The following is a 19,061-nucleotide window of genomic DNA, read 5'->3' as shown; positions in this document are numbered from 1 at the left end:
TACCACTCTTTAACGCGTCCTGCCGTGCCCTGTTTATTTCGAACCTACATTCATATTGTATTAACCCTTTGAGCATCTTCCTTTTGTTACTAAGGGAAGTAGAATGATGACGTCATCAGGTGGCGGTGACGTCATCAATGATGCCGAAATTTTTCACCGAAGATGTCAATTCATATTTGGTGCACACTTGGAAAATGTCAAGCTAATTGGATAAATTGGTCCTCTTTGAGATAAATTGGCCCCCCCCCCACAAGATGCTCGAAGGGTGAATTGTGATAGATTCAACCGAAGTTGAGTTGAGAATTGTGCTTCTTTTGATAGATTTCAGACAAAAAGAAAACTTAAGATACAGTATAAAGCCTAGTCACCTGTTTTCCGTTGAATTTGATATTTCTTGAATAGAGATTAAGTTCCCATCGGACTGGTGCGTCAAGTTTGATGTTTTTGGCCAAACTACTCAGATCGTCGGTTTTGGAAAGGTCAAAGTTGTAAGCTAATGTTAAGTGGAAATGAGTTGTCTGTGGTTTCACTCTAACACCTAAAATGAACACCTCCTTTCGTGTCCAATATCTTTCGACTGAATTTTTTTTGGTTATAGCATTGCTAGATAAAAAGCTAATTTTTTTCTTTTTCGTTTTTCATCTTTGTGTTTGAAAAGTTTAGAAAAATGTTATACGCATAATATTCCACTCCGGATTGCCTTTCCAAAACGTATAAAACCGCTATCTAATTCGAAATCTATCAAAAGTAATACGTAATTGAAAATTTACTGCCAGCAAATTTGAAATGTACTTTACTTCTTATTTTTGTTTCAAATTTGTATCAAAAACACAACTTCTTCACGTTTTTTTAATAAGAACATCTGAAATTTTTGAAGCCTTTGGATGTTCTAAACTTGTTGAAAAGCTCAATATGTTGACGAGTATCTTTTTTTGAAATAATGATTTGATTGTGGACTTGAAATACAAAAAAAATACGGATCCATTTACAAAAGACAATAGAGTCACGGCATGACGTCACAATTAGGGAAAACAGAACACTTACTAAAGATAATAGTAATAGTAATCATTAAACAAAATCTTTTAGTGAGTTAGACCATAGTGTTTGTTTTCCCCTCGCAATAATTAAATCTTATTGGTCGAAAAGCATAATCACATGACTTTCCGTGGCAAAGAATATCAATCGTGTCAATATAATAAATGGCAGTTGGAGTAGTTTTTTTTCACAAGGAGTCAATATGAATGTCTTCAAACTGATCAAAGTTATTACAATAATGTTCATAACTTCACAATCAACTTGTAGTGGATTGCTATGTACTGGAAGGAAAAATATCACCATCATCCCTCGTATTGATCCACAGATCCTTAGTTTATTTCACATTTATTATGAGAGGCATTTTGATTTTCAATCGATACAGCTGAGATACTTCATCAAGTCTTTGTTTGATATGGGTTGTTTTGATGTATGGATTTATTCACCCATTCAAGACCGTTGTATTTACCAGACAGAAGAAAACTACGTTCGATTTCTCGATACAGAGTGGATTGTTACAACAAGCACAGATGATAACGAAATTATCAATCTTTTGTCAGATATACCTCACAGTAACGATCAAGTTGAACAAACACTGTTATTTGTATCTACAGGACTTAAGAGAAGGAGTCTCAAAACTATATCTAACTTTATGACAAAACTCAAAGAAATAAGACAAAAACACAATATAGTTATTTTATGCTCGACAAATTCTCTGCTTTTCTACGAAGGTAAGAAATGGCTGGACAAACAAAATGTGATTATTGAAGATTTCTACAACAAATTTTTCAATCCTCATCTACATCGAATATTAATCGATCTCGCAAATAACCCTCAGTACGATTGGCGCGAGAGGTATACTGGAGGTATAAAAAATAAATGCAAAATATCAAATAGCACAAAAACATTCATATGGCAAGTAAGTGAATTAGAGTTTAATCGATTCGAGGTACAAGAAGTTTCATTCGTGATTGACCTCATAAATCATTTTTTTATTAACATGACAATACATATGTGTTCAAAGATTTTATTTCATCGATTTAATGTCTCGAATTATTACACTACGGAACTCTTCGAATTCACGGATCGATTAACTCTTAAAGAAGTGGAAAATGCATCTGGTATAAAAGTGCACGTTAAAGCCATAGGAGGAGATAATCAGGTTCATATTATCTTCTTTAACAAAGAAACGGCACCTAACTTCAACCAGCCACCGTTCATATTCGACAACACGATCAGAATCATAATCGATGACAACATAACAGATTCTCCAATGATGACCAAAGATGGCGATTTCATGATATGGGAAGAAGATGCAAGAAGTCCATTATTCATCGCTATGCTTATCGAAAAAATGTACTCCATTTTGTGTTAGAGACGTCTAGATTGACAAAACTCAAGCTCCGTAAGATTTTTCCAGGATCGCGGCCCACATTGAACTTTTTCATCCGTATATTAAATGAATATAAGGTTATGCAATATAAGCCGAAATGTCACAATGTAACAAGGCCAAAAAAATAATGAAAAATTTTTTTTATATTCAGAAAGTAGCTATCCAATATTTGAAGTATTCTTTTTTGAAATTGTCCACAAAAAATTGTAAATGTTTTCCAAGCTTTCACCCCTAAGGGATGATTTTTAATGTATGTAATGTGCGTAACTCTTATGAATTGTTAACATTTTTCTTTGTATGTTCTAATTATAATCTAATAAGCCGTCCCTGCGTCGTCCGAAAAGACTCTTTTCCATGATGATGAAGCTAAAATTTAATTTTACTTTTATGAGAAATAGTTAAACGATTTCTTGTATTTTCCAAGGAAAACAAACAATCATATTTCCTTGTATATTGAATAGAACGTTAATTAAACATTTTCCTGTATTTTTGTAAGTATAGTAAACAATCTGTTGTATTTTTCAAAACATATTTCTTGTATTTGGTAAAAACCTAAAGCAAACTCTTTTATTTTTTTAAGGAAAATCTACCAATACAATTTCTTGTATTTTTTTCCAAGGAAAATCTACATTACATCAAACTTTAAAAGATGATACTTATGATAGCTACAAAATGTAAGTTAGGATATCTACTATTTTTTAAGACCAAACATTCAAACACTTTTAGCAACTTTTTCATTCGATTTTCGTACAGGTCTTTTCAAAAAATATTTTAAGTGCAACGACTGCCTTGTTTTGAATATTACATTAACAAGCTGATCAAATCCCTAGAGGCGCCAAGTGTTACTTTTTGAATAGAGTGGACTTCTTGTGAACTCATCTGGAAATTGATTACCATAGCAATATTTTGAAAATGAGGTGAGCGTTGGTCGTGACGCATTTAATAAAAAGGTCTATTAATGAGACCTAAGGACTTTTAGACAGTCTGTAAATTAATCCCTAAAGGGTCCACAGTTATTCAGATCGTCTATCTATTGACTGACTGAAAGGAATACGGGGCAGGGATTCGAACTAAGAACTCCTGGGCTCAGACAGTAATTTTAATAATGGCGTCTTGACCATTAGCCTACAGTGATGCCGAAATTTTCACCAAAGATGTCATTTCATATTTGGTGCGCACTTGCAAAATTTCAAGCCAATTGGATAAACTTGTCCTTTTTGCCCCCCCCCCAAGATGCTCGAAAGGTGAATTGTGATCGATTCAACCGAAGTTTCAGAAAAAAAGAAAACTTCAGATACAGTATAAAGCCTAGTCACCTGTTTTCCGTTGAATTTGATATTTCTTGAATAGAGATTAAGTTCCCATCGGACTGGTGCGTCAAGTTTGATATTTTTGGCCAAACTACTCAGTTCGTCGGTTTTGGAAAGGTCAAAGTTGTAAGCTAATGTTAAGTGAAATTGAGTTGTATGTGGTTTCACTCTAACACCTAAAAAGAACACCTCCTTGCGTGTCCAATATCTTTCGACTGAATTGTTTTTTTTTTCAAAAAAAAAAATTCAAAGCTCACATGGACAAAGATTGAAGTTTCTCAAGTCCAAAAATGGTGGTTATAGCAATGCTAGATAAAAAGCTGATTTTTTTCTTTTTCGTTTTTCATCTTTGTGTTTGAAAATTTTAGAAAAATTTTATACACAAAATATTCCACTCCGGATGACTTTTCCAAAACGTATAAAATCGCTATCTAATTCTTCACGTTTTTTTAATAAGAACATTCAAAATTTTTGAAGCCTTCGGATGTTCTTAACTTGTTGATAAACACAATATGTTGACGAGTGTCTTTTTTTGAAATAATCATTTGATTGTGGACTTGAATTACAAAACAAATACGGATCCATTTACAAAAGACAATAGAGTCTCATTAAATTGCCCTTCTTGACTTCCATATAAATCATGTCGATATAATAAATAGCAGTTGTAGTTTTTTTCACAATGAGTCAATATGAATGTCTTCAAACTGATCAAAGTTTTTGCAATAATGTTCATAACTTCACAATCAACTTGTAGTGGATTGCTATGTACTGGAAGGAAAAATATCACCATCGTCACTCGTATTGATCTACAAGATTATCGCATTTTGGGTTTTGACAAGTTTTTGAATATAGATCGATGCAGCTGATATACTTCGTCAAGTCTTTGTTTGATATAGGTTGTTTTGATGTATGGATTTATTCACCCATTCAAAACCGTTGTATTCACCAGACAGAAGAAAAGTACGTTCGATCTCTCGAGACAGAGTGGATCGCTAAAACAAGCACAGATGATAACGATATTATGAATCTTTTGTCAGATATACCTCACAGTAACGATCAAGTTGAACAAACACTATTATTTGTATCTAATAGTATACACATTTTCCATAAGAAAGTCAAAACTGCATCTGACTTTATAACAAAACTCAAAGAAATAAGACAAAAACACAATATAGTTATCTTATGCTCGACAACTTCTCAGCTTTTCTTTGAAGGCAAGAAATGGCTGGCCAATCAAAATGTCATTATTGGAGATTTCTATGAAACAGTTTTCAATCCTCATCTACATCGCATTTTAATCGATCTCGCAAACAACCCTCAGTACGATTGGCGCGAGAGGTATACAGGAGGTATAAAAAATAAATGCAAAATATCAAACAGCACAAATACATTCATATGGAATGTGTTTCAGTGGAGTCCATTCAGGTTAAGGCCAGAAGTTTCATTCGTGACTGACTTCATAAATGACTATTTTATTAACATAACAATACATATGGGTTCAAAGATTATAAGTGATCTTGTGTCGAATCATTCCATCACGGAACTCTTCAAATTCACGGATCGACAAAAAACTCTTACATATCCGGCTGTTGTAACAGAGCACATTAAAGCCATAGGAGGAGATAATCAGCTTCATATTATCTTCTTTAACAAAGAAACGGCACACAACTTCAACCAGCCACCGTTCACATTCAACAACACAATCAGAATCATAATCGATGACAACATAACAGATTCTCCAATGATGACCAAAGATGGCGATTTCATGATATGGGAAGAAGACATAAGAAGTCCAATACTGACCAGGATACTTATCGAAAGAATGTACTCAATTTTGTGTTAGAGACGTCTAATTGACAAAACTCAAACTCCGTAAGATTTTTCCAGGATGGCTGTCCACATTGAACATTTTCATCCGTATATTAAATAAATATAAGGTTATGCAATATAAGCCGAAATGTCATAATGTCATAAGGCCAAAAAATGTTGAAAAAAAGTTTTTATATTCAGAAAGTAGCTAACCCAACCCAAACATTTGAAGTATTCTTTTTTGAAATTGTCCACAAAAAATTGTAAATGTTTTCCAAGCTTTCACCGATAAGGGATGATTTTTAATGTATGTAATGTGCGTATCTCTTATGAATTGTTAACGTTTTTCTTTGTATGTTGTAATTACTTTTTTATTTACTTTAGGCATCCACCTGGGGTGACATGATGTGTTCCCTCCATCTATCTCTGTCGTGCATCAGCCGTGTAAGTTCCCTCTCTTCCAACCCAGTGTCTTCATGTATCAGTGATTTAATCGTTTTGGTTGGTCGACCTCTTCGTCTAGGCTTTTCAGGTTCCCAGAACAAAAGTTTTGTTGCAGGTTCGTTACCACGTATGATATGGCCAGCTAGTAGGGACCGCAATGATTTTTTCAAATTGTTTTTAGCGCATTGAAACCATGCTCATTGGAAAGAGCATCAAAAAAGAAAAAAAATGAGGGGTCATTCATCAAAATCGGCCAAGCCGTTCTCGAGATATGAAATTTTCTATCTCCTGAAAATGACCCTTTTTTTGGAACGATTTTCGAGGATTTTTGTAAAAATCATGGTTAAATAGGTTTAAAAGTGAAAATCCGGGGGTTATGTCAAAAAATACATTTTTTGCAATAACTTTACTTCTATTAATGCTATAGCATTGAAACTTGGCACGAAGGTTCTCAAGACAAAGTTTTAATTTTTCATCAATTTTTTTTTTCAAATTTTTCGTTTGCCGTACGAATGAATCGAAAATATCCTGTATGCCGGAGAGTTGGCAGATTGTCACTCTCCGTGGACTTTGAACTTTCGAATTGTAAACAAACACGCGCTCGACAATTCTGTAGAATTTCTCGAATACCAATAAACTTTGAGCCAAAAAAGACAGCAGAGCGCGGTTGAAAATGTTAATTTTTATTAACAAACAATATGTAAAAAAGGTTGAAATTTCATATTATCTTTGTCTTAATGCCGGGGAGGACAGCTAAAGCCCTCAAAAGTGGCTTTTTCCCAGAAAAAACTGAATAATTTTTTGTAGGATTTGATTGGGTCAATGAGACAAAAAAAACAAACAGCGCTGATCTCTTCCAGTTCCAAAAATGTATAACATCATGGGGGTTTGAGGACGCGCTCACCTGTCTAAATCCAATTTTCTGTTGGTAGGTCGTCTGCCATTCAAAATTTTACAAAATTGCTCATATTTTCATAAAAAATAAAGTTATGGCCACCAAACTTTTACAGGACATTTATTTAATGATAAGAATGCTTCTAAAACTTATCCCATGGTTATAGGTGGTCTAAAACCTAAAAACAACATTTTGGTCGATTCCAACCATTTTACCCCCGTCTTTCGCGGTCCCTACAGCTAGGCGGAGACGGTGGATTTGAATGACTTTGCTGATTGGAGGTCGCCCTCCGTAGAGGACTCTGTTGGTGGTATGTGATTGGGGATTGATGTTTTTCACCCTTCTCAGCATCCTTGTGTAGGTCCCGTCAATTTTTCTCTCGAGAGATTTATTGAGGCACCAGGATTCACATGCATATAAAAGGATCGACATGATTGTCGCATCAAAGATCTTTAGTTTCGTTTTAGCAGAGATTTTCGACTTCCAGCATTTATCAAGCCTGTTGAGAGTAGACCAAGCTTGTACCATTCTCGTACTGACTTCAGTAGATGTTTCGGAGTACGAGCCGAGGTATTCGAAGTCTTGGACCTTTTCAAGTTCTGATCCATCGATGGTTTTGAAGCTTTGGTTGCTTGTTGAGTTGATATGCAAGTATTTGGTTTTTTGTATATTCAAAAACAAGCCAATAGATTGTGTTGCTAATTCAACTTTGTGGAGAACACGCTCTGCCTCTTTGATGCTTTTGTCAATTAGGGCAATATCGTCTGCGAAGTCTAAGTCGGCAAGATGAATTGAAGGGTGACGGCGGCTTCTTCGTCTGAACAAAGTAAATCCATCAGAACTCTTTATGGCCTTTCTTAGTGCGTAGTCCAGAACGATGATAAATAAGATAAATAAGAAAGGTGCAAGTGGATCGCTTTGTAATACTCCTGTTTCGATTTTAAAGAACTCAGTTTCACCTTCCTGAGTAAGAACTGTTGCAGAGTTGTTTTCGTACATTATTCTGATGGCATCAACTATCTTCGGTGGAATTCCGTATGCATGCAGGATTTTGAACATACGTTTTCGGTCGATGCTGTCGAAAGCCTTACGGAAGTCGATGAATGTGATAACCCCTTCCATTTTGTGATTTTTCATCTCTTCAATTATTCGTCTGAGGGCAAGGATCTGGGATGATGTTGATCGAGAGCTACGAAACCCATTTTGGTTTGGTCGAAGTACTTTATCAATTTCAGGACGCAGTCTATTTAGAATCAAGCGATTATAGATTTTAGCCGAGACTTGACTGAGACTGATTCCGCGATAGTTATCGGTTTTAGTTAAATCACCCTTCTTAGGAACAGGTACGATAGCAGACAATCCCCACTCAGGAGGTCGAGCGCCATCTAGAGTTGCATTGCAGAAGGGAAGAAGAATTTCTTTACATTTAGGGAGCTTCCACAGTTCGAGTGGAAGACTATCGAGACCGGGTGCCTTGTTGTTTTTCATTTGTTTGATGGCTGTTTCAATTTCCGTCATAGTGAAGTCTCCGGTAGAGATGTTTTCGTTGAGTTCAAAAATTGGTTGAGGATCAAAAAGTTCGTTTTCATCAGTGGTAACGTTGTTAAGAAGTTTCTGGAAGTGGTCTTTCCAAGTTTTTCGTCTCCTGAAATGAAACAAGTAGAGGGCTTTTTCTTTCCCGAGAGTTCCTTAACAAGTTTCCAGGCGTTTTTTGAGCTGTTTGTCGATTTGGACTTGTCAAATTCGTCTAGGATGATGTTGATCCTTGTTTCCTCTTCTTGGTAATGTGTTGCCTTGAGGTGTTGTTGTTTTGACGATACGTCCTCCAGTGGTGCGTTTAACACTTCCGTGCGAGCTTTGGCGACACTTTCAGGTTCTATGGATACATTTATTTCTTTGTTAGGTAGGACTGTTTTTGCCGTGTTGATACATTGTACAGTAAAGGATTTATACGATTTGTCCGTACAGTTTTCCCAGTTTACTGATAGATCCTCGTTTATCGAGTTTGCTGTAGTTGGATCAGCTAACTCTTTCCAGTTTAGTGCCTTTTGACGGTTAGTCTTTGGGGCACGGAGGCTTAGCTTGCACTTGGTCACGACGATGCGGTGGTCAGAACCGATGGGATCAGAAGAAGAGTGTGCTTGAGAATCATGGATAGTGTTTCTCCATTTCTTTCGGCAGAGTATGTAGCCAATATGGCTAAGGTCTAAGGCGGGAGATTTCCAAGTCCAAAGGGAGCTTGTTCGTTTTTTGAAAGATGTGTTTGTGGAGAATAAGTTGAATTCTGCAATGAACTCTTGGAGATAATCACCATTCTGGTTGCAGATGTTATGGTATGAAAAGTTGCCGGTTATACGGGCGTTGAAATCTCCACATATTGCGAGGAATGAATGACTTGGTATTGTAAGAACTAGGTTGCGCATTTCAGTGTAGAATCTTTCGATATCTTTTTCATCGTAACCGCTATGTGGAGAGTAGCAAGATATTATGTTGGATTTTGGGTTACCTCCTACTCTGCCAATAGTTGCATTGTTTGCTGCTTTCCAGGCGGAAGCAGTGAATAGTGTGTAACGATTCAATGGTTGAGTAATTATCTCAGGGTCGTTTGCATTATGGAGGAAGAGATGTTCTTGGATAGAGCATATTGGAATGTTGAATTTCTCAAGGTGGACGACTATCTCTTTTCGTGAGTTAAGAGAGTTCAGAGTGCGACAATTGAGTTGTGCGATGTGAATGTGATGCCTTTGGTTAAAGAGTCCTTTCTTTCTCCTATCATCGGGAGGTACCCTCCTTGTGGGGTTTGGGGTATCGCCGTCATTGGAATCGATTGTCGATATAATAGGTTGGAAAGGACGAAAATCAGGGGCTTCAACCCTGGAGCGATTTAAAGAACTGTCCATGTTGTCTAATGGCTGAAATAGCAGCGTTGAGTAGCCAGTTCTGTTGCTGCCTTGCGGTTCCCAGCTAACTTGGGCGATGTGACTGAATGAACACGTTGTCTCAAAACCAAAATATTAGTCTGTCAATATATAAGGAGACTTCAACTACCCGCACGAATTGTTGTAATTGTTGTAAAAATAAATGTTAAATGTTGTAATTATAATCTAATAAGCCGTCCCTTCGTCGTCCGAGAAGACTCTTTTCCATGATGATGAAGCTAAAATGTAATTTTACTTTTATGAGAAATAGTTAAGCGATTTCTTGTATTTTCCATGGAAAACAAACAATCATATTTCCTTGTATATTGAATAGAACGTTAATTAAACATTTTCCTGTATTTTTGTAAGTATAGTAAACAATCTGTTGTATTTTCCAAGAAAAATTAGATAAAACTCATTTCTTGTATTTAGTAAAAACCTAAAGCAAATTCTTGTATTTTATAAGGAAAATTAGATAAAACTCATTTCTTGTATTTAGTAAAACCTAAAGCAAATTTTAATATTTTTTAAGGAAAATTGACCAATACAATTTCTTGTATTTGTTTCCAAGGAAAATTTACATTAGGTAATTTTACGTTTCAAACTTTAAAAGATGATACTTATAAAAACTTCAAAATGTAAGTTAGGATATCTACTATTTTTTAAGACCAAACATTCAAACACTTTTAGCAACTTTTTCATTCGATTTTCGTACAGGTCTTTTCAAAAAATATTTTGAGTGCAACGACTGCCTTGTTTTGAATATTATATCTAATGTGGTTGTTTTGATTTACAGCCGCCATCTTTATAGCATAACAAGAAAGCTTATTAGCAGGCGTTCATGCGTGAGCGCTTTCCACGCTATCATTAAGATTTTAGGAATGACAAAAGAACAAAAAGTGTCAATTTAAAAAAAAATTTTTTTGCTGAATGGGGGTACCTAACTCAAAGCAATTTCTCAAGGGGACCTAAATTGCTGGGGGCACCATGCTCAATGGGGGCACCTGAAAAGTGGGCTGAAACCATAATAATGAGACCTAAGGGGGGATACCGGACTTTTAGACAGTCTGTAAATTAATCCCTAAAGGGTCCACAGTTATTCAGATCGTCTATCTATTGACTGACTGAAAGGAATACGGGACAGGGATTCGAACTAAGAACTCCTGGGCTCAGACAGTAATTTTAATAATGGCGTCTTGACCATTAGCCTACAGTGATGCCGAAATTTTCACCAAAGATGTCATTTCATATTTGGTGCGCACTTGCAAAATTTCAAGCCAATTGGATAAACTTGTCCTTTTTGCCCCCCCCCCCCAAGATGCTCGAAAGGTGAATTGTGATCGATTCAACCGAAGTTTCAGACAAAAAGAAAACTTCAGATACAGTATAAAGCCTAGTCACCTGTTTTCCGTTGAATTTGATATTTCTTGAATAGAGATTAAGTTCCCATCGGACTGGTGCGTCAAGTTTGATGTTTTTGGCCAAACTACTCAGATCGTCAGTTTTGGAAAGGTCAAAGTTGTAAGCTAATGTTAAGTGGAACTGAGTTGTCTGTGGTTTCACTCTAACACCTAAAAAGTTGAAGAATTTTATATTTTAGTTTAGAAGTAGTTTCAAATCAATTTAGTGTATTGAAGGCCTTTCCTAATGATTCACTTGACGTAATTTATAAAGGACTTCTTGAAGGGTGGCATAAGATTTATAGCAAAAATTATTACATTTGTTATTTAATTTTATTGATCCAGTATAGACATTTTGTACAAAGGAAACTATCAATACTGGTTTTCGGCTTGTTCTGGGCTAGAATTTATAGAAGACTCGACTTATGGTCACTCAATATAAAAAGTTTCTTCTCTGCAAGGTTCAGTACAGAAGCTCCGTTCTCGAAATTTTATAGTGACATAGTGGATTTTTTCACAGCTTCCTCTTAGAAGAAAGGTATTTTTGACAATTAATAAGCTAATACAAAAAGAGATAGAAGTGACTCCTACCCGATAGAAGTGGCTCCTACCAACTAGAATTTATATAACCCTGAAGACAGTAAGATGCAAAGATAATGGCCTTCCCAGAAAAGAAATTTACTTCCTAGCTGAGGAGGTCGTAACCCTCGCTGAGGAGGTCGTAACCCTCAAAATACTTTAAAAACCTAGATGGAGGGGTCAGTGAAATTTAATGAAAAATCCAGGGAAGGATTCTAGAAGTTCTGCGAAAAATCCACGGGGGGGGTGACCTTCTAAAAATTACCTCCTGGAAAGAGGGTAGGGGGCAATTTATTTTCTGGAATAGCCAGTTTAGTCCAGGGGTTTTAATAATAGTGATCGGTGCTCCTACCTAAATCAGCATCCGTTCTTCTCACAAATTCATCAAGAATTTCTTGCAACCAAATCGACGACTCCTCCGAAAGAAAGATACCAATAAACCCTTCACACGATTGTAAACTTAATCGTATTCGATCGGGTTTCTGAGCGGTCGTATTCTCGATACAATTCGCTAGAATGTCTAACACGTAAGGTAGGGCTGAATCTGAAACCTATAAAAAAGATATTTTGAGACATTTTCAGTCAAAGAACTACATAAGATCATAAGATCATAAACATCATTTTCTTCTCCACCTTATAGAGGGCGTGCCCGATGGGGGTACTTAAGCAAAAAAAGGTTTGTTTCCTCTTAAGTCTCTCTAAGAGTTACAAAACATCGGAATTTCCTCTTTTTTTTGGTCTTACAAAAAGTACGAAAATCATGAAAAGTCAAAAAAATCTTCAAGGTTCGGAAATTTTCTCAGGTCGGTTTTCTGAGATTCGCACATTACCGACATTGTCCAACCCCCGTACCGTAGTACCTCTCCTGGAGGTTGTGACAACATTTTTTCAAAAGTAGTTGTCCTTTTACTTATCTTTCAAAAGGGGACCATCAGGTTCACTCTCTACCGTGGTCGCAATAGTTACTCACTATTATACGAGAATTATATTTTTACAATAACAAATAGTTCTCATTACCTTGAAGAAAGATGATAATGTGACGTGTGGAAACAAATTATGCGCTGAATTGCTACCACAACGACTGTAGGATTCTTCGTAAAACTTTGATACCTCACTCAAGAACGGTCCAGTTGGACATAAAAACAAAATGAATTCTCTTTCAGATTCTGTATCTAGGGTTGTATCCAGCCTGTGTGATTGTAGCCTTAAACGATAAGAGAAATCCTTAAATAGTTTTTTTTTTTTTTTGAGGAATTCGACTTTCCATGATGCACATAGTGTCCTAGTAGTTTGGTTCCCCTCCTATGAAAATTGAAAAAACCCCTCTGCCCCCCCCTTTGATTTTTTGGCCCCCCCCCCCTAGAATTTTAAAAACGATTTTGCCCACCCTTTTCCCATTTTCTGAAAAAAAACTCCCCCTCCCTTTTAAAAGTTTTCAGAGATAGCGGTAGGTTTAGGGCCCTCAACATTTTCCCTAAATCCGACTTAAATTGTTCTTAGAAATTTCACTGGAAGTTGCTTAAATTAATGAATTCAGCGAAGCAAACTAGCTCGAGATTAAATTTTGAAAGATACAATAGACCATTTCACAGTCGAAATTAATCATGGATAATCTAGACTGATTGCGCCCCCATAACGGTTTCCCGTTTGTTAGACGCAAAAAAATCAGAAATTTTAGAACAACAGAAAAAAGTTATCAGGATTTCCCATGATACTTATCGACTTTGAAATAACCTAGCAAACAATGAACGGAGAAAACCGATGTATCAAAAAGGTGTATCAAAAAGTACTATTGATACCAAAATGTGAGAATTTAGTCTTTAGTCCAGGAAAAAAAACTTTAACAAACTCATTATTAAGCAAAAATTTGTTAATGGGACAAACTCGTATTATTCAGACATTATCAGACAGTTTTGCAGTCTGAAACAGCAAAACCTTTCTCGAAAAGTTGGGGGTAAGTTAGCCTGGGGGCCACTTATAGCTTTTTGATAGACTGGATGGCGCTGATAAGTGGTCCGGCGTAGTATGGCAGTCTCTATTTTTTGGCTTTGCTAGAGATGGTAGCAAATCCATACTATTAGATCCAATCCATATTTGGAGTAGAACAAGTAAGTAAACTCAAGTCTAGGGGTAAGTCGACTAACTTTATACTTTCCCAACAATTTTTAATTCCTAAGGCCAATTCGAGTAGGGTGAGAATAAAATGATGAAAAATTCAAGCTGAGATGCAAACCCACATCCTAATACCTTTAATTTTTTCAATCTAAAATTAATTTTTCAATCTAAAATTAATTGGCTCATTATCAAATATCCAGCAATAGCATACCGAAAAGATGCTCTCATACTCAAAGCGAACTTTACCCTACCAAGAAAACGACCCAATTTTTCCATCCCTCTATCAATCCATCCATCTAAGTAATCAGCTTATAGAGACAAACATACCAAAACATTCTCATGTGAAATGCAGCTTAATCTCGTCTCCGATTTTGCCTTTTTAATCAACAAACTAATCAATGAATCGAGAAAGAGAGATTTGTTTTACAGATTGACATGCCATTATAACGAGATAAAAACAAGAGATAAAATAAATCTTTTTGATTAATTTTTTATAGGAATGACACAACACAAAACGTTCAACGTTTTTCATCAAGTTTTTTTTTTTACTTTCTTTTGTTGACAACCAAAACGAATTGAAACTATCGATGAAATAGATTTGGTTACAAATACCATCATCATTATTGCATTACCGGTGGAAAATGGTACTACACTCTCTTTTTATTTTATAAGAACAACAAGGCTCAACATCGCCAAAGAAATAAGAACAATTTAAGAAAATGCTGAGCCTGTAAGTTGCGAGCAATTTAGGAGTCAAAGTAGTAAAAATTAGGTATAAAGCCTAAAAATTAAATACGAACAGTATAACAACAGTTTGAGGCTCGAAGCGTTTAACAAAAAATAAGAACCTCCAAGCATCATAAAAAATCTGCCGGTTTTTATAATAAACTTAGCCGCGTACTGCCTATCCATAGTACTACTTATCGAGATTCAAATGTATAAGCACTTGAAGTACATCGAAGGAAAGATAAACCTTTTTAACGAAAAAAATCTCAACGGAAAAAAAGACAGTAAAGTCAGTCGTTTAAATTAGATTTGTTTTACCAGACGGCATCTCATTACTACACCTTCATTTTAGAAAAGCTTCAAGCAAGACGGAAGAGTCTGTAGTATACAGAAAACTCAAGATCGGCTAATTCTTAGCTGTACAAAATCATTGAGTTGGCAAGTACGCAAGCATTGCTTCTGGATGTTAGAATCGAGCATTATAAGCAAACAAGGCCGTCAAACAGAAACATCAAAATGAAAAATCTAAACACAGTGTCCAGAGACTAGTACACCTTTGTACTTGAATAAAGAAAAATTGTCAGGTTTAATTCAAAACAGACAGAAAAGAAATGTAGTGGTCAAGCACGAATGAATAACCTGTTATGTTCACTCACTGCAATGGAATACCTTAATTTCCTCATACCATCGATTCAAAAATAGAGAAAAAAACATTTTTTGTATGAATGCATAGATGTTACACTGGGACATATAATTGTTTATCTCATTAAGACAGCATTCAATTTGTGTGTGGTATGTAACGGTCGAAACAATCTTTTTATTAGCACACATTTCAACTCAGTCAACTCTGTTTAACTTGAACTTCTATTATTGAAATATTTCTGTAATTCGGACTAAAAAATCCGTTCGTTCAGTTGATAAGTCGCCTAAAATACTCTCCGTAATCTGCAGGGGCCGCGACACCGGGGGGAGGGGCGCCCGGGCCTTGGGCCCCGACCACATTTTTTCAAAGTAAAAAGAAAATTTACTAATCAAGCCAAATTTTGTTTAATAACTTTTAAAACAGACCTGTTTTAGGCGATCTAGAAGGGTTAAAATTCAAAAGATTTTTCCCGTTGGCGCCTCCTTCGTCAGTATATCATGGCCCGATCACTTTCAAAGTGGAGCCGCGGCCCCTGATTCTGACTCTTTCTCTAATTCGAAAAGAATCTTTGGTCTCTTGAAGACCGCAATAGAGAGAGAGAGAGTCGACTTTATCTCAAAGTTTATTGCAAACATGAAGTTGTGATGGGCGACAGTGTTTTAAGTTGATCCATTGGTTGATATAGAAAGATATGGTTGGAGTGGAAAAATTATATCTTATCGGCCCTCTTTACTATCGACAAGATCTCTAAGCTAATTTAGAAGTAATTGGTACCAATAGGAGGCAGTCAGTGCATAGAGCTATACGGTACAAGAGGCAGTCAGTGCATAGAGCTTGGTCATTGAATGTTATACAATCAGTAAATCTTTAGGTTCTAACATACGATGATTCTTATAATGACAAATAAATCGTCTAAAACTTGTCACCAGGGGTCACGTTGGAAAACAACTAAAACTTTGATCATTGTAGGTTTCTTATGAACGTAATAGTATGTAAATTCCGAGGAAGAAAAATTTGTGTAGACTACATTGAGATGTAGGGCAGCTTTATGAGTAATTCTATTTTTTAGATGTAAAAATAAAAACAGCTAAACGACAGATAAGTAAATATTGTATCGATTAGATTCTAGCAAAATTAGTCAACTTTTTTAAAGAAAAAGTAAATTTAGCTTGAAAAACAAAATCAAAAATTGAAAGTCCAAATATGTCAGTTGAACCCAATTGGTGGCCAAACTCTACTTCGTTAATGGATGAAAGACCTTCAAAATTTACGACGATGTCAGTATCCAGATTATCATTAGATTAAATTCAGTGTTCCAAATCCAAAGTCATACGAGATTGGTCAAATCAACATCTTGTTGTGACACTCTCAAGAAAAGGTTGTACTTTCAAAGTTTAAACATGTTAAGAAATTCAGCTCACGTGGAGAAAAGAACAGTTTTAGGGCGGTCACATTTTTATAACATACTGTTTTAGTTTCCATGAGGTTTTAAGCACAAAATCTTCATGATAAAGTTTGAGTTATAAATCTTTTAATGATTTCATTCCCATACAACTAGCACCTTCTCATAAAACCATAGTCCCGTGAGGGCGAGAAAGTGTCTACTTCGCAACATTAAAAAAGAATGTCAAATTTCAAAAAGAACGACAAATTTCACAATCCACAACCCCGACCGAAAAAAACTGTACCACCCCTACGTATTCATTCCTCTTTGTGTATTGCGTATAATAACGATTAACATTTTTTAAACACGCATGCGTTTTAACTTTGTTTTGAAAATGAAGCAATAGATGCGAAGTAGACACTTTCATGTGGTATTGGTTACTACTCAGACTACTCACCATTTTTCAGCAACTTCAATGTCTTTATGTCCAACATTGCCCAATGCTTTCTCTCTGTAAAAGAAAAGCAAACGGATTAATCAATGAGTAAGTAGACTATCTTTCCTCTATTTAGAGCCCGTTGAAGTGCGCTGCGCCTGAAATTAGAGATCAGAAAGGGCACTTCCCTGCCAGGCCTCCCTGCAAGAAAAACGCAAATCGTATAATCGTAAAATTAATGTATTTTGCTAAAACACACAAATTTTTGGAAAAATGATACTAATAAATTTGAAGAAAGCGCCACCCTCTAAAAAAGCGCAGGCAAGAGAGTGGTCTTGAGCAGTCTTGAGTGATAAAAATGCCAGCACCGAATTATAAAGACGACACATTAACTTGCTTCACCAGGGGCAGAGTAGCTCTATCTAGTGTTCTATAAAAGATATCTGTGGGAAAGTATTACATGTTATGTTTGGTGAAGTGTGTTTCTTTGTTATGTAATGATTGAATAACATGTTGTTGGTATGAGACATAAGATGTAGTGTGTGGTGATGAAGCCATTCAAAAGGTGAACATGAATTCCTCATTTCATTTCTAAGTATCGTTTCTAGCTGAAAGAAAACAACCAAGATATTATAATGGAGGCTAGTTATAGCTTTTGGATAATATGGGTGCGAAGAAGGATGATCCTGCCGATGCAGACGGCATGGGCCCTATCCCGGGATAGCTACCTATTCTAGGATAGAGAAATCATAGTGCTTTTAAGCAACGTTGACCCTGTGCTCGCGACACAACAGACCCATCACTGGTTAAGCCTTAGCAAAATGACAAGAAAGTAAAAAGTTCAACACAAAAACATATACCGCAGAACTCATTTCTACATGCAATTATAGAGATCAGGCAAAAAAATTGTCCCCTCAGATTTTAATTCCCCCAAAGATTTATGAATTTTCGAGAATCCAGCAGGATTTTCCACCCGAAACCCACTTAAACATGTGTTCCAAAAAGATAGAATCATCCAAACATTTGATTATGTAGTATTTCCAAATCAAAGTTAAAATTTCAGGGGATTTTAAATTAAATTAAAATATTGCCTTATAGTAGGCCTTAGGATCCGTGAGACGCAATCGCGTAAGGTTGGCCCCTTCTATAAGGGAATATTTTTCAGTTTTGATAAGCTTTTCTTTGAGAAATTGAAATCATCAAAATCAACAGTAAGTGAACTATTTACATACTCTCAGCCATTAGAGTAGTCTGAACAATTAAGAACGCATTTAAGAGCATTTTAGGCCGAAAATTGCTCAGAAAATAAGCACATACAGGCTCAGCCAAATTTTAGGTGTTCTAATAAAAAAAACGTGTAACTCATTATAACTACTTCAAAATAGTATGGTAAGTGTGAGGTAATTCAGACGAAGACAACCAGTAATATTGAAAATAACATATCAAAAAATAACAAGAATATACAACAAGCTTTTTACAAATGATTGTTTTCACCACTCTTTTACCGAATCAAATTGGTTAGTTAGCTTATTAAAAAACAATCTAATTGAGGGGCATCTTTCTCAACTAAACTAGTCATTAGGATAGAGGATTTCTTTATCTTAAGAAATGGTATTACACGTTTTTTTTTTATAAGAACAAACTATATATGAACATAAGGCTTCGAGGCCTAAAAATTTAAGAACATTCTAAGAACATACTATTAAGGCTTTGGAGACTTAAAAACATGCAATTTCTTAAGAAATTACATATCAAAATGCTCAAAAAATGCTGAAAATAAGAACATTTTATGAACATTTTTAGGCTTCAAATCCAAAAAACTACGAACATCCGAAGGCTTCGAAAATTTTGGAAGTTCTTATAAAAAAAAACGTGAAGTACCAATTACATATTCTTTTTACAAGAGTATAGAATATCATTCTAAGCAGTTCTAAGGACTTAAATGAAATCATAATACCAAATGTTTGCCTTGAACAA

At 35.6% G+C, this 19,061-nt stretch overlaps 1 protein-coding gene across 1 annotated transcript; it reads right to left on the bottom strand.

Annotated features, from left to right (window-relative positions):
• Window positions 1-9,788: 9,788 nt before the first annotated feature.
• LOC136820262 (ecdysteroid-phosphate phosphatase-like) lies at window positions 9,789-17,692 on the bottom strand. Its single transcript, XM_067076460.1, has 6 exons — window positions 17,545-17,692; window positions 17,106-17,159; window positions 12,798-12,984; window positions 12,133-12,331; window positions 11,185-11,372; window positions 9,789-9,902 (listed from the first exon to the last, which is right to left on the bottom strand). Exons 1-6 carry the CDS (start codon window positions 17,640-17,642, stop codon window positions 9,789-9,791), a joined length of 840 nt encoding a protein of 279 aa, XP_066932561.1. The 5' UTR covers window positions 17,643-17,692.
• Between the last annotated feature and the right edge of the window lie 1,369 nt (window positions 17,693-19,061).

Source organism: Clytia hemisphaerica, unplaced genomic scaffold, assembly GCF_902728285.1.
Source record: "Clytia hemisphaerica strain Z4C2 unplaced genomic scaffold, Clytia hemisphaerica genome assembly, whole genome shotgun sequence".
NCBI lineage: Eukaryota > Metazoa > Cnidaria > Hydrozoa > Leptothecata > Clytiidae > Clytia > Clytia hemisphaerica.
Note: the sequence above shows the minus strand (reverse complement) of the source record. Positions and strands in the feature narration are given on the sequence as shown.

What these genes read in the sequence shown, in the direction of transcription:
- LOC136820262 (XM_067076460.1), bottom strand. Translation starts at nt 17,642, where the DNA reads ATGGCTTCATCACCACACACTACATCTTATGTCTCATACCAACAACAT. An exon ending in CATTATCATCTTTCTTCAAG is followed by an intron (nt 12,332 to 12,797) that starts GTAATGAGAACT and finishes TCTTTTTTATAG; the next exon opens with GTTTCAGATTCAGCCCTACC. An exon ending in AAGAACGGATGCTGATTTAG is followed by an intron (nt 11,373 to 12,132) that starts GTAGGAGCACCG and finishes TCAACTTTTTAG; the next exon opens with GTGTTAGAGTGAAACCACAG.